General features: G+C 35.8%; 1 protein-coding gene across 1 annotated transcript; it reads right to left on the bottom strand.

Moving 5' to 3' along the window:
- Positions 6,676–15,083, bottom strand: LOC109225859 (proteasome subunit beta type-5-like). The gene is made up of 8 exons (XM_019390650.1): positions 14,924–15,083; positions 13,392–13,516; positions 13,148–13,277; positions 12,191–12,297; positions 8,053–8,187; positions 7,873–7,976; positions 7,260–7,360; positions 6,676–7,119 (listed from the first exon to the last, which is right to left on the bottom strand). The coding sequence occupies exons 2-8, from the start codon at positions 13,506–13,508 to the stop codon at positions 6,992–6,994; spliced, it is 822 nt and encodes a 273-aa protein (XP_019246195.1). The 5' UTR covers positions 13,509–13,516; positions 14,924–15,083; the 3' UTR covers positions 6,676–6,991.

The raw sequence follows: 15,642 nt of genomic DNA, 5'->3' as shown, positions 1-15,642 counted from the left end.
TCTCTAAGACCACTCTAGAAGAATGTGAATGTATTGAAAGGTTGGTGGAAGCATCTCCACCACCTCTTAGCTAATCAACGCTCAAAATGTAGCCTCTGAGGAAATAAGAAGGCTGAGGGCTCAAAATGCCATACTGGAAACTCAGCTCAGTCAAGCAGTTAAAAGACCAGATTCTGTACATGAGGAGATTACACGACTGACAAAGGAAAATGAGAGACTTCGGGCTCAATTACTTGAAGAACAATTGTCCGCAAATGCTAGACTGGACCTGGTTCTCAAAACCATGGTTGTCTCTTCTTCCAAGCCTCCTTCCTCTAGTATCCCCTAGCATCCTCCTTGTGTCAAGCTATTTTTGCTCCAACCTCCTGTGGCTGCTGTTTTACTTTTGTTTGCATGTTTTGTTGTGATGGCATGTCGTACTTAACCATTACTGCTCCTGAATTACTTAGTCCAGTGTAAACATTAATGAAACAACTTCCTTTTCGTTGTTTGTACAATCTTATGTTCCTTTGGCTTCTCTTTTCTATCATGTTGTGTGCACATATGTGGCCTGAGCTAGCTGTGTTAGACTTCTTTATGCTTCTTACCTGCTGGTGCTATTTTTAATTCCTCTCCTTTTTAATGATGCCAAAAGGGGGAAAAGATAAAGTGTGAGGGGAGATCTTAGATTAAGGGGGAACTTACGTGTGAGAATGATAGAGAACTACTACTGGCATCTCATCTGGTTATTTTACTGTCCATGCCTAAGTTTGTCATCATCAAAAAGGGGAAAATTGATGGGTTTTTAATATTTTATGTTTTGATGATCTAACAAACTTGTCATGAAGAACCAGATAGAGCACCTGACTGACAGGACATACATTTCATATGAACTGATCGAAGCCTGAAAATCAGCAAAGGGAGGAACACAACAGGGACCTGATGATCTGGCCCCTTAAGGTTCTCCGACACAAGCAAGTCAGTGACTGTACGCAATCAAGATAAAGAGGAACACAACAGGGACCTGTTGCTTTAGAGTTCTCTGACAAAAAAGTACAAGTCAAGTACATAGCTGGAACGTGACAGAAGAAAGTAACCATCAGGCAACTGGTACAGAAGAGGATCACAACTAGGACCTGGTCTGTTGGTGTGTCCTGACAGGAAGTACAAAGCCCACTATCCAGCTGGAACGCAACTGCCCAAAAGTGGTTGTGCAGATTGTACAACAGCTACTTCTCATTAGGAAGAAGTATACACCTAGAGTTGACATCACCTTGAGTTGACATCACTATCTATTGTGACATCTTTTGTGATAAAACAACCTGGTGCAAGATATACTATTCTTTGCGCATTCAGTAATATTCTCTCAAGCATAACAAAGTTCATCTAGCATTGAAGTCATTGGTATGTCAAGAACAAGAAGACTACTCCAGTAAGGATCAGTTTCTAACCGAGTCTTATGTACGTCCACAGTTGAGTTGTAATCTTGTTAATTGTTCTACATTGTAATTCCTAGTTTGCTTTCTTAGAAGCGCTGTCTTAGGAACAAACCAAATTCGTAAACTTTAGAGTTTATGTTGTGACTAGGAATAGTCATAAGTTAAATCCTCTATAACTAGGAGAGTTATATAGTGGCTTGTGGTGGTGCATCACAAGTTAGTTTGAAGTCTTTGCAAAAGGGCGTTTGCAAAGTGGCTTGTAATAGGTAGATTACAAGTTAGTTGAGTTTAAAGCCTACAGGTGTAGGTCGTGGTTTTTTGATCCCCTTGTGTGAGATTTTTCCACGTAGAAAATCTCTGGCCTTCTTTACATTCAGTCCTTACTGCATTCTACGTATCAGTCTCATAGAGGACCGGGTACTCTATAGTTTGGTGGACTCACATAAGTCAACAAATACCCTATCCATTAGATATTATTTCATATATGCAATATTAATTACTAAGTTACTGTCACAATACTTTCTATTTGGACATGGTTTTACTATTACTACTTCTTACCGCCCGTATTAATGTCTCTATTGCATTTTCTTGATAGTAATTTTATTACTTAATACTTTATTTGGATGATTGCGGTGAGAATGAGTAACTTTTCAGGCAATTTAATATGAGTACTTCATTTGGATATTCATTTTTGTAAAAAGAAGAAACATATCAACTTATAAGCTCAAAATCGAAAATTCAAAATATCCAACCCAATTAATCCGAAACCGAACTTAAAAAATTCGATGCATTCCGAGCTTATTTGGATTAGATTTGGATTGTCATTTCTTCAATCCGAAAATCGAAATCCAAACCGAAATTCTATATTTAATCCGAACTGCCCAAACGCCCACCCTTATAGTTTGGCTTAGCTGATTTAGAGTAGCTGATAAGCATTATGTGCTGAAAAGCACTTTTAAATGCTGAAGCTGATTTAAAAAATAAGCAGTTACGTGTTTGGATAAAAGTGCTGAAATCAATAATATGCAGCTGAAGAACTGGGTATACGAAGAGTTTTGTTTTAAAAAGAATTATTTTAGGGATAGAATAGTAAATATTTTGGTCAAACTTAAATTGCTTATAAGTTGAAATTTGATAAGTTGGGGGAGACCAACTTATGACTTTTAGCTTATTTTTGGCTTATAACCACTTAACTTATAAGCACTTCTAATTTTACCAAACGGGTAGATAAGCCAAAAAGTGATTATAAGCCAGTTTGACCAGCTTATAAGCTTAGCCAAATATCCTCTATGCCACACAAAAGAAATCTAATGCTTTATTATAACTTCAATATGCATTTGCTTTAGTAGCTTATAGTCGAATATATATTATGTTGACTTGTACTTAAATATAATGAGACAATACTATATTCTCCGTTGTCTTAGAAATATGAATTATATTTGCTCAAGAACCTAATATGAACTTCATCTTATTCTTGTTGGAACTCAAATTGTACGAAAAAATAAAAAGAGATTTCATATTTATTAGTTTAGTTATCATACGAAGAATTTAATTGGATGATAATATTCAAATCCAACTAAATTTATTTCTAGATCGAAATAAAATAATCATAAAAAATTTAAGATAAAAAATAAATAAAAGAACAGTCCAGTGCATTAAACTCCTGCTATGGGGGAGGTTCGGGGTAGGGCCGGACCATAACTCCTGAGGATAGGAATCAAACGTGAGCTGTCGTGTGTTCATACTCCGCTGCAGAATGGGGTGTCCGAAAGAAAAGACCGACATATAGTTATAGTTGAAATGGCTTTGACTTTGATGATAAATAATGGAGTACCAAAGCATTGGTTTATTATACACAACCTTAAAGTAGAAAATTAATGCTTATCATTATTTTACTGTAGACATCCAACAATATTTAGATGATGAAATAATTTTCTTAGATGCTTAGAATTAATAAAAAAGAAAATAGTAAAAATAGATTGTATCCTAATTGTACAGATTAATTTTATCTTCCGGTAAAGGCTTGACATATTCGAATTTAGCTACAACTGAAAGTTTAAGATCTTTTATTCCACTGCAAATTCAATTTTATATTACTTGCTATTATGAACTATGCATCACTATAGTCTATAACTTGTTTCCTTATTCACACAACATTTCTTTCTTATTTTTCATTGTGGATTTGTTTAGGGTGTTACACACACTACCCTCATGGACTTAGCGTTATCATTTAGGTTTGTCCCACCAATTTTTCAAAGATGTAAGGCAAGTGCCTTAGGCCCCCAATTTTGGGAGGCCCCATTTTTTAGAAATAAATATATTTTATAGGTTTATAGGTTTTTTTTTTAAAAAAAATACTATATATTTAGTACTTTTGTACTTTTCATATAAAAAGAAAGAAAACTTTTAGGTATATTATTAAAGTAAAGCTTAAAATAGTATAAAAATGGTTTTCAATTTGATTTGATTTGACAATTCTACTTTTTACTCTTCTTTTCCCAAGTAATCCCAAAGTTTCAATTTCATTTCACTCTTCATATTCCATATATGAGACATACTCTTCTTCCTTCCTCTTTATTCATGCTCATCTTCTTTCTACTAGATTTCATTTTTTCTTCAAGACTCCAACAAGCCAACAACTAGATATTTTGGAATCAAAGTCTTCAAAGTTATTGAATTAGTCAGTCATTGGGTGATATCATTTTAACTTTCTAGTATTATTTTCATTTGTTATTTATTATTTTATTAATTTTACTCCATACATATTGTTTAATTTTTTTTAGAATATAAATATGTTAACAAGAAACTATGCATCCGGTTATTCAAAAATCCAAAAGAAAAGAAAAGTTAAAGAGTTATAAAAAATTTAAAAAAAATTAAGGCATCACTTTTTATGGAAGCACAAATAAAGGAAGAGTATTAGACCACAAAAGGATGTGGTGCAGTGGATGGGACTGCTCTTCCCTTAACCAGAAGTCTCGAGTTCGAGTCCTGGGTATGGAAAAATCCTTGGTAGGGAGCGCTTCCCCCCGAATGGAGCCCTACGCGGCGCGAATCCGGATATAGTCGGGTTCCAATGCGGGTATCGAACACCGGGTGGAAAACAAAAAAAGGAAGAGTATTAGTAAATAAAATGAAATGACTTTATTTTTTGTTAATTCGTATTAATTGGAAGCTCCTCTCGTTCCACCTTCTATATAGCCATAGTCTCATGCAAACGTGGCCGAGCTCAATTGTTATAACTGCCTATTAAATATGTTATTAATTAACATATTCTATTAAATATAACAGAAAATCATACTTTTCTTCTGAATAAAATGCTTTTAAAATATATGTCATCTTTTGGAAGAAGAAAAAAAACGGAGAAGGTTTACTTGGACCTATGTTGCTCGGACTCTCCGAAAATGTGGCCGGATATGTGTCGGATTTCCAAAAGTAGTGCATTTTTGAAGGATCCGACACGGATGCGGCTACATTTTGGAAAGTCCACCTTAGGACTTCATCAAAGACGTCATCAAAGCTCTCCTTTCCTTTCAACCAGCTGAGTTTTCTGTGCAGGCGAAAGAGAGATATCTACTTTGTATGTAGTGTTGGACCATTTTGCTTTTGTACTATTGAAGAATACCTTACACTTTTGTGAACTTCTGTAATATCTCAAGGTAATGCAATGTAATGTAATTTATATATTCTCTGGACCTCATAAAAATTCCAAAGTGTGAAAATCTTCTTACTTTGATTTTGAAGATTTGATATTCTCATGGTAAAAATCTATTCAAATTAGAGTAATAGAACTTTAGATACTCCGTTGTTAGGTAGCTGTTTGAATTGGCATGTACGTTAGGACGTTTAGAGAGAAAAAATTGATCTTGAGTTGTTTAAGGAGTAATACATTTACAGCTAAAGAAATTATTAATTTTCTAGAACAAATAAGGATTCAAAATGCACTTGTATACACATACTTTATCTATAAATGAATTTAAAGTAGTCAAGTTGCCATCGAATAATGCATCATAATATATGGACATTCTTGGATATCTCATTTATTATTTTAAGTAGATACATATATTAATGATAAAATATCATTTAATTATTACAATATTCTTTTTTGTTCTTATTTAATATTCACTTAATGAAGTGATTCTCTTAAAAGCACCTTCTTCCCCTTCAAAGAGTACATAGATTTGTTCTAAAACAATTGTTAAGTTTTTAATAATTAAAACCTTATGCACTTGGATAAGTTCGTTTTCCCTTTATGTTGAATTATATCTTCTAAATGCTTTTGAAAAGTTTTTGATATTTTTTACTTTGAGGAATAAATCATTCTTTATTTACAACAAATGTTTTCTAGGAAACTAACTTCGCCAGCTTTGGTTTTGAATTATCCTTAATTATCTTTTACGTTAAAATGTTGCTATTAAAAAATATTCATAGTTTTCAAAATGGGGATCACGTTTCAAAGATATCATGCTACCTGAAGCTCCTCAAACTCTCCCTTATGTATAAGTAGAATGTAGAATGCTTGCTCAAAAGATAATGTTGTGTATTGTAAGAGACTTTTATTGGATTTAAAGTGTACAATAACAGAGATTTAATTACGTAAAATAAACATTTCCTCGCTATTGGAAAACATCAAAGAAAAAATAGCATCACTGGACCTTATTTGATTAAAGAAAGTAGATGTTTAGTATCTAAAGGTAATTAATTATATATGTGTGTGCGCAAATTCAACGTTCAACGTTCAAGTGAGTTTATGCAAATTCACATCTTTGAAAAATTGGTGGGACAAACCTAAATGATAACGCTAAGTCCATGAGGGTAGTGTGTGTAACACCCTAAACAAATCCACAATGAAAAATAAGAAAGAAATGTTGTGTGAATAAGGAAATAAGTTATAGACTATAGTGATGCATGTAAATAAGGAAACAAGTTTTAGACTGTAGTGATGCATTTTAAAGCTATGAAGGCCTAAGCCCAAAAAACAATATCACAAGTAGATTGGATTGTTACAAAGCGTTCAACTGAGTTTATACAAATTCACATCTTTAAAAAGCTGGTGGGATAAACCTCAACGATGACATTAGTCCACAAGGATAGTGTTTGTAACACCCTCAACAAATCCACAATGAGAACTATGGAAGAAATATTGCCTATACAAGGAAACAAACCTGGACCGTAGTAATGCATTTTACCAAATAATCAAAATTTTGCTCTAAAACACTAAAATATACTAGGATTACTTGGCAGTGGAAGTTTATACTGCAGATGAGAAATTTAGAACATCTAATTTTTGGATAAACAGCATTTAGGATACAAGGGTAGTAGCACAGTAGGTTACAAAACCACTGGCTAGAATACTCAACTTTTTCCTTCTCCAAAAATTAGGACAGAACTTGAATGGAGGAGAATGGGAGCTTACAAGCTATGCAAGGAGAAGTATATCCAGATTGAGAGAGTATAATTCAATTTCAAGAAAATAAACTGAAATTCTCTAATATTGGACGATTGAAACAAATTTGATCTGGTTTACACAATCATGAAACAAAATAACAACAATTGCCTAGGGCTTTTTCTCCTCAGGCCACGGGCACTTCAGCCATTTCCTGTTCAACTGATTCGAGTTCAACGGGATAGTAATTGTAATGAAGTTCTCCAACATCATCACCAGATAGCTTCTTCCATCCGTTTGGTCCAACATGATAAACTGAAACAAACCATAACAATCAATAACCAAGTGCACAGACACACATGCAGCATAAATATTTTAGTGTAGAAAGGGGAGAGAATTCTCTCATATTTAGAATTTTAGGTTGTTTTTCACAGGTGAGGAAATGAGAAGCATACCACTAGCAACACCACCACTAGCTCCATCACGGAATGTTGCATGATAAATAGCTCGTCTTGCCAGCTCGGCAGCTTCTTCCACAGATAAATCAAAGCGGTACCTAGACAAATACAGGAGGAGAAAAGCTGTAAACTCAGAGAGCATGCAAGATTTTAGCAGTTTCCACAACTCATCAGTCCACAGAAGCGTAAGGGCACAAAGAAAGGAGTCAATGACCAATTGAAACACAGTTGCACGACATTGAATAACATCCCATTTACAAATTTGAGAAGAGTGCATACATAAAGTATGCTCAGACTGGCCATTAGTACATGAAGTGAAGCAATTTTCATCATATCATCATCACTGTATAATTTGGAGATATTCAGGAGAAAGCTTCGTTCTTTTCACGTAGAAGACAGATTTTGTATGGCTTAGGTCAACAGCTTGATGCCGAAGCCATACGGGACAATGGCAGAAAGCGAAAATAATAATACTGAGGACTCCACAACCTATACAATCTTTACAAATTTTCAACATTACCTTATTCTAACAGATATGAAGCTTACTAATAGTTATCATTAATGACTAGGAAAACATGGAAATGCTGATAGGAAATGTGGAAGCACATACCCACTATCCAAAACACCATAAGCATAAGGTGAACCAGATCCAACAGAGAATCTGTTTCCTTTAAGTCGTCCTCCCTCACTGTCCACATAATACAGTCCTGGACCCTACACCATCAAGATTTTACGTTAAGAAACTCGGGGCAAGGTCACATATCAAGAATACAGGATCATCTTCTACTACCTTCTCATCCCATCCAGCAATCATAGTTCCGACCGACAAACCCATTCCTCGGTAAGAATATAAAATATTTGCCAGCAATTTTGAAGCTCCAGCAACAGAAATTCTCCTTTTGTTAGCCAGTTCATGTAGACGACACTGAATAATGAAAGAGGATAGGTCAACAGACTTCTCAAGGAAATTAATCCAAGAAACAAACTGCAATGGTCCATAATAAACATCCCTAGAACATTATTTGAGTAGGATCGACGAAGGAGCCTTCTCATATGCAGTCAAATTGGTCGTCTATATAGGGGGGCTACAATTCAAATAGCTAATAGTAACCCGTGCATGCTGCCCAAAGGGGAAAAGGGGGAAATGGAAAAAGCATTGCTAAAAGAAGACTTATTAATGAAATGAAAATCCAACAATCATCTCAAAGAGTATAATTAAGCATCCAGAGATGCATCAATAACACATGCAACACTCAAAATGTTGCACATAAATAAGCAATCAACTGCTGCATCTCATCAACTAAGACTAAAGATCCTAGCCCGCCATTCAAAAGCCCCAAACCTAAGAAACAAACCATTTGCAAATCTGAAGAAATTGCAATATTGACAAGATATAAGAAATAGTAAGAAATAACTAATGCAAAGGGGCCACTAAGAAAAACTGATCAATGTTAGTTGTAGTTTTTACCAAGGCAAGATACATAGACAAGTGACAACTCCCTAAATTTGACCACTGTCTTACTTAGCAACCTCAACTGATGCTTGCACCTATTTGATACTCCAACCTCATTCAATATGTGCCTATTAAACACAAAAAAACTGACATGGCAAAAAGCATTTCTCACTTCTCCCGGGCGTGTGTGAAATTCAAAAATCTCTTTTTTATCTCTTTTTATTTTTAAAATTTTAAAATCCCCATTTTTCAGAAACTATACACACCACTGCTCTGCCACTGCCGGCACCACAAAAATCCTACCACCACACAAAATTCAGCCAAATCCAGCCAACACAAACACCTCTAACGATCATCCAATTTTTCTTCTCTTTTCCGATCTTTCAAACACCTCGTCTCCACCATCTAACTCATGAAGCCACCACTGGATCTCCTTAAATCATCACCACCATATCTTTTTTTTTTTTTTAGAGGGGGGAGGAGGGTTGGGGAAGAAGAAAGGGAGGAGGGGAACGGGGGCTTGCAGCGACCATAGAGGGGTTTGGGAGGGAGGCTTGTGGCGACCATACGAGGGCGGGGAAGGGGCCTGACGGCAGTCGTAGAGGGGGTGGGGAGGAGAACTCTTTCTTTCAATTGGATTTTTCCTCTAATTATTTTCACTAAAAAGTTCTTTTTTGATTAATTCAATTCAAAAGCAATGTGGCTTTGTCATTTATTAATTTTTGGCGAAATACAAAATGGCCCCTTTAAGTTGTCCACAACAGCAGACACCTCAACTGGTCCCTTTACCATTTAGACACAAGAAACACCTCACATTGACATGGCAAGATAAATGTATTTTAGCTGCATTTGGCCGCATAAGGCTTTAATCAGCCTTTTTGCCTCTTGTTTTTAGAATTAAATTAAATTTTGTATGTGTGTCCCACACTACATTATCATTTTTTTTCTCGCTCAAAACTCTAATTTTGACCCAACATCACCCACACATCAGTAGCTCCACCACCTTAAGCTATCACCTTCCACCATAAATCCACCACCTCTCTTTCAGACTGGACGCACAAAAAGTGTAAAAACCAAACAGAAGCTCGCATCGAGTTCAGCCATGGATAACCTTTAAAGGTTCAGCCGTCGATTCCACCTTTCCACTTTTACACAATGGACCATCAAGGTTCAGCAATGGATAACCTTCAAGATCACTGGTTTTGGCGTCACTCATGCCTTTGGGTTTTTGAGTTCCTGATTTTCCCTATAAATAGAGGAAAAAAGAGAAGGAATAGAGGGAAAACAGAATGGAATAACGGAGCCTTTCTTGCCCATACCTTCCCCGCCCTGCAGTGCGCCAAATTTGGGCTTTGCTAATCTTGTCATGGACATGAATGGTCCAAGTGGCGAACTCGACATCAATAGTGGACTTATATTGCTGGCTTAATTCATTTTTCGTAAAGCGAGAAAGCAAGTTGGATTTGCCAACACTAAAATCACCTATGAGCACCACTGACCATTAATAATAAGTTGTTAATTATTGGAATGTTTTTTGTCCTACAATGGCAATGGCTTTCATTGAATTAGGGATGAGAGAGATAGGGGGTGAGGGGGTGAGAGGATGAAGAAGAAGAATAGTTTTTTTTGTTGTGGTTGGTAGGGGTGGGGGGAGGGTGGGGAGGGGAGCTAGTCTACTTAAAAGTAAAAAAAGGCTTTTTCTTTAAATGTATTTCTTTTGTTAATTACATGTATCTAATTTTTTTATTACAAATTATATGTGTCATTGTTTAATTGGTTCACTTGATTCATCAATGGCAAATGTAACTCACGCATATGACCTATTGCAGTGTTTTTTTTTGCACTCGGGTGTTGACTATACTTCATAGCCACTTGAAGCGTCGAAACAATAAAGGGGCCAGCTGAGGTGTCTGGCTAGTTGTTGAGGACAGCTTAAAGGGGCCGTTTATGTATTTCGCCATTATTTTTCCACGTCAACACGTGTGAAATATATGCACTATATATTTTTTAACTGATAAGCTTTTGTCCATATAATATTTTATGAGACGATAGAATCTTCAGGCTATTAAAGCCAACAACCAGATGGGCTTTTAACTTTGGGAGAATCTTAATCTTCAAAATTAGGGTCTAGTAGCTTGATGGATAAGGTCTCGATAAATGTAATGGAACCGCATTTGGTTGTAAAACGAACTCTAGTTAGATTAATTTGCGATTTTGTAGTCCACCAAGTTCACAACCACTCCCTGACAATTTGAAGATTGTCTTAAATTTTGTCCCCAGTGGCAAATCAAGATAAGTAGCAAGGAACTGCTCCACCTTGCAGCCCAATATTCTGGCAAGATCTTCAGTAGACTTACACTATTAACGAGAGATATGCTGCTTTTTAAAAAGCTTATATGCAGCCCGAAGACTGCGTCAAAAGCAAGCAACACCACCTTAAAATGTTTTAAATATGTTCTGTCTGCATCACACAAAATTAAATGTGTCGCCAACAAATAATAAATGTCACACTTCCTAGTATATCATTTTTTGTCATTGACACTGCTAATATATAACTACAAGATCTTTTCTACCAAGGACCTAAACCCATTCTCTCATGACAGCAGCATTTAGAATTAAACTAAAATCCTATTTATAACTAGAAGAAATAAGAAGGAAGATAACGGGTCCCCTTATCCTAATTCTTTTTGAATTGAGAAGTAGCCTACTGAGCTTCCATTGATGAGTATTGACACATTGACAGTAGATATACTCATATCATGATTTTTATCCACTTCATTGACTTTTCTCCAAAGCCCATGTTTACTAATAAGCTTGATAGAAAGGACTACTTCAGGGTGTTCAGATCTCATCCTGTAATCCAGACACTCGAAGCCAACAACACAACACGTCAACACCCATAATATGCCTACCATCCGAAGAAGCTTTTGTATTTTGGATACTAACTTATCAATAACTGTCTACAATCTCTCATTTAGAACTTTAATCATCTTGTATACACTGCAAAGTCGACTAAATGGTCAAAAGTTCTTTATCTCTATTGCTCCTTTCTTTTTTGGGATCAGTGCTATAAATGTTATGTTCCGACTTCTTTCCAGTTTTCCTTCCTCGTACAAATGCTCAAGAACAGCTCTCAGATCTTCCTTCAGAATTGGCCAGCACTTCTGGTAAAATCCATGGTGATCTTTAAGAACCACTATGGCAACAAAATTAGCATTTTCCTGGTTAGGATATCAACCCCGTCCAAGTCCAACGCCCCCGAATACTTGGTAGTTTCTTTTTTTATTTTTTGTTTATTCTAGTTACATACTCCGTGTTAGGACTTACATTACTGTTCCTCATTTCTATCCCAGCCCAACACCCCTGAGTACTTGGTAGTTTCTATATTTATTCTAGTTGCATATCTAGAGCACACTCTTCGCCAGATGGAAAAATGCAAAAAGCCAGAAAAGAAAACATAATACTTCATAGCTACCTTGATTCCTAGGTTTCTATGCCAGAATTGGCAGTCAGCAGCACCCCCAGCCATTGTTCCAAGCATATAAGGATTTATTTCAATGATTTTCTTCACTGATTGAGATGCTGCAAGAACAGAAAGACTATGATTATTGATAATGACCAAATCAAAATAACCACTGAATTAAAAATGACACCAAAATATCAAGATTACTTTATTCTTCTCAACAAAAAAGAAATCTAATAACCTGAAAATTGGAAGGGACATTCCTCTAGTGAAGAACTAGATGGTTATAGTTATGACACATACAGAAAAAGTAAAGATGTACTACATATCCAGGGAGGGAGGGAGGGGGAGAGAGAGAGAGAGAGAGAGAGAGAGAGAGAGAGAACAAAAGCTTCTAATCACGAATTAACCTGTATATCCTGATGATCACAGCATAAATTATTAGCATGACTTCTGAATAGTCCATCACATAACTATATTGAAGTCATAGGTTATTAATTTCAAGGTATCCATCACCGATCTGTTTATCCAAACTCCATGTCAAGGCTTTGGTTTTAAATAGAACAAGACCAATTAGTTTAGCGACAATGACAATAGAGTCAGGGTGTCCTCAAAACACAAGAAAAAGAAAAAACTTCAAAAGTTTCAGCAACCTAGGAGAACTTCCACAATTTTATGTCGATACTTTAGAAACCAATACCAGCTAAATTCTATTCCACTTTATTGTGGGAAACTCAATTGTGAATACAATTAGGTCTAGCACGTCCATTCTACTCCCTACCATTATTATAATAAGTGATATGGCACCTTAATAACTTTTCTTGCCAGCAATTTTGCAAGAAATAGGCGAACAAATGCTTTAAAAAATCTGTGGATTAATAAGCAATTAACAATTTTCTTCACATTGTTAAAAGGTCAACGTCAATATTCTAAAAGTCAACATTTTTTATATTGAAGGAAAAAACTCACATATATATCCTCCCATGCTAGCCCTGGAATCAGCAGCCACCATTACACCTCCCTTAAAAATGAAAGCAAGAGTTGTGGTACCCTTTGCAGGCTTCACCATTTGGATTGCTTCTTTCTGAAAACCATCAAACTGAGAAAAACACGCAAATTAGACCAGGATGAATATGAAGTTCAAATAACTCAGCGCATAGTTGATTACCAATCAACTGAATGTAAATGTCCAAGAAAAAACAATCAAACTCACATTAGTAGCATTAGGAATTTGGAATGATGGAGAACTCAGGATGCCATCACACAGCTCAGAGGACTCCCCCTTGAGTGGGGCAGTCGGTTCAAGTCCACTAAAATCAATCTTCATCATTTTACAACCTATAACACAAAAAGAAAGATTAATGACAAACAATCTATTGTTTAATAATTATATCATCATGGTAGACAAATTTCAAGTACTCAAAGCATATTACATTAAACAAGAGGATCTGCATGGATAGACTTAACTTAGCTAATATTAAATGGTTAAAATTTGAGACATTAGTAATTGAAAATCTGTTGATCAGATGATTACAAGGTTAAATACATTAGCTTTCAACCCAAGGAATAAAAACTCTAAATACAATGATAAAATTTCACTTGACCTTGATAAAATTTCACTTGATCTTATCCAAAAAAAATGATGATAACCATGGTATCCACACAAGATGGCCCAGACACCATCGTTACAAAAAAAATGTTTAAAAATTGCTTTAAGACATAGGTTCGAATCCCAAATATGAGATTCTATAGATTTTTTTGAATCCCTTGTATAAATCACCTATTACTCCCTTTGTTCCACTTTACGTGAACCTATTACTATTTGGGGGAGTCAGAATACTTTTTTTGAATATTTTTAATTGTTAACTATTGTAGCTTGAAGTACTTTTTATGTAGTTTCTAAATATATAGATTTATTTCAAAAAGATTGAAAATTCTATGTTCAAATTCACATCTCGATACAACCTAGGGAGAACCACACACCCAAAAGCTAGTTATTAAGGTGGGAGAGCCCAAGGCTATATAAACCCCACATCAGCACATTGCAATATCATGTGGGACTTAAGTCACATACTTTGCAATGGACAATAACAAACCACCACGCTCCGCATCCGTCGTCCCGACGGACGGCTGTGCGCTAGACTATTCTAGCCCCGGGCGAACACTGCAATAACGGTGTCACCATCCATGGCCCAGTGGTACGGAGGACGGTGGGTGGCTTCGATACCGTTGATACAACCTAGGGAGAACCACACCCCCAAAAGCTAGCTATTAAGGTGGGAGAGCCCAAGGCAATGTAAACCCCACATCAGCACATTGCAATACCGATGTGGGACTCAAGTCCCATACCTTGCAATAGACCATAACACATCCAAAATTAGTCGGTTTGACCTTCGTACTACGAAGAGGTTCATGTAAACTGAAGCGGGGAGAGTAGTATTTCTTTTGGTCTCTACTGGTATTTGAACCTGGTCTCCAAGGTTCAGTCCCAGTTCATTAACCACTAGGTCACAAACTCACAATAGCATATTGGCACAGAAGCAAATAAAAATGAATATTAACTTGTCAAAATTGCGAAAGCTACAATTAAGAAGTTATATGCAGAAAATAAAGCATTGTGACTTCACTTTACACGGTATTTTACCATTAAAAACTCACGGATGAAAGAGATTAGGGTTTTTCTTGTTGTGTCGACAGTCGATAAAGAGAGGGAGAGAGGGATATAGACAAAATAAGGGAACTTACAACACGATATGGCCGCAGAAAGAGATCGCCTTAGAGTTCGTCGCAGAAGACAGAGATCGCAGATAAAAAGCAGCTGAGTGATTCCGACTTGCTGAAGAAGAAACAGGCTTGTTACTTTTGAAGTATATCGGGTTGGACCGGATCTCTTTGTGTCCACCGGAACCCGAAAGAAGGTAATTGGGCTTGAGACTTGTTAAATGTAGGGGTTTTCATAAAAATCCGAAAAATCGAACCAAATCGAAAACCAAACCAAACCGATCAAAAAAACCGATACTTTTTGGTTTGGTTTGGTTTTGGTTTTGAATTTTAAAAATTGATCAAATTTGGTTTGGTTTTGATTTTAATAAGAAAAAAACCGAACCAAACCGACTATAGGAGTAGCTATTTCAAATTTATTATTATACTTATATAAATATGTATATTGTTATACAAAGTTTCAAAAAGTTTATGGTAAATGTTAATAGTTTGCACTTTTAATATAGTTCTTTACCTTTACATTCTAGTTTGAGTGGTAGTTTTCTTTTGTTTAGTGTAAGAATCCATTTTGTGTTAAAAATAACATATTTTTAATTGAGTCCCTAAATTATTCATCACTATTTGATTCAATTATCATCAATATATCTTGGTAAATAATAGATTTCTCAAAGGGCGGTTGATTTAATAGTGTTACATTGAAAATGTGGTCGCCGGAATATGTGTTTGGTAGTGTATGTCTTATA

This window comes from Nicotiana attenuata, chromosome 5 (assembly GCF_001879085.1).
Source record: "Nicotiana attenuata strain UT chromosome 5, NIATTr2, whole genome shotgun sequence".
Taxonomy (NCBI): domain Eukaryota; kingdom Viridiplantae; phylum Streptophyta; class Magnoliopsida; order Solanales; family Solanaceae; genus Nicotiana; species Nicotiana attenuata.
Note: the sequence above shows the minus strand (reverse complement) of the source record. Positions and strands in the feature narration are given on the sequence as shown.

Excerpts from the sequence above, each read along its gene's own strand:
- LOC109225859 (XM_019390650.1), bottom strand. The coding sequence starts at position 13,508 with ATGATGAAGATTGATTTTAGTGGACTTGAACCGACTGCCCCACTCAAG. Across the intron at positions 8,188-12,190 it reads ATAGAAACCTAGGAATCAAG|TGTCGTCTACATGAACTGGC; the intron begins GTAGCTATGAAG and ends TTCATTATTCAG. Across the intron at positions 7,120-7,259 it reads TAGTGGTGGTGTTGCTAGTG|TTTATCATGTTGGACCAAAC; the intron begins GTATGCTTCTCA and ends GGTTTGTTTCAG.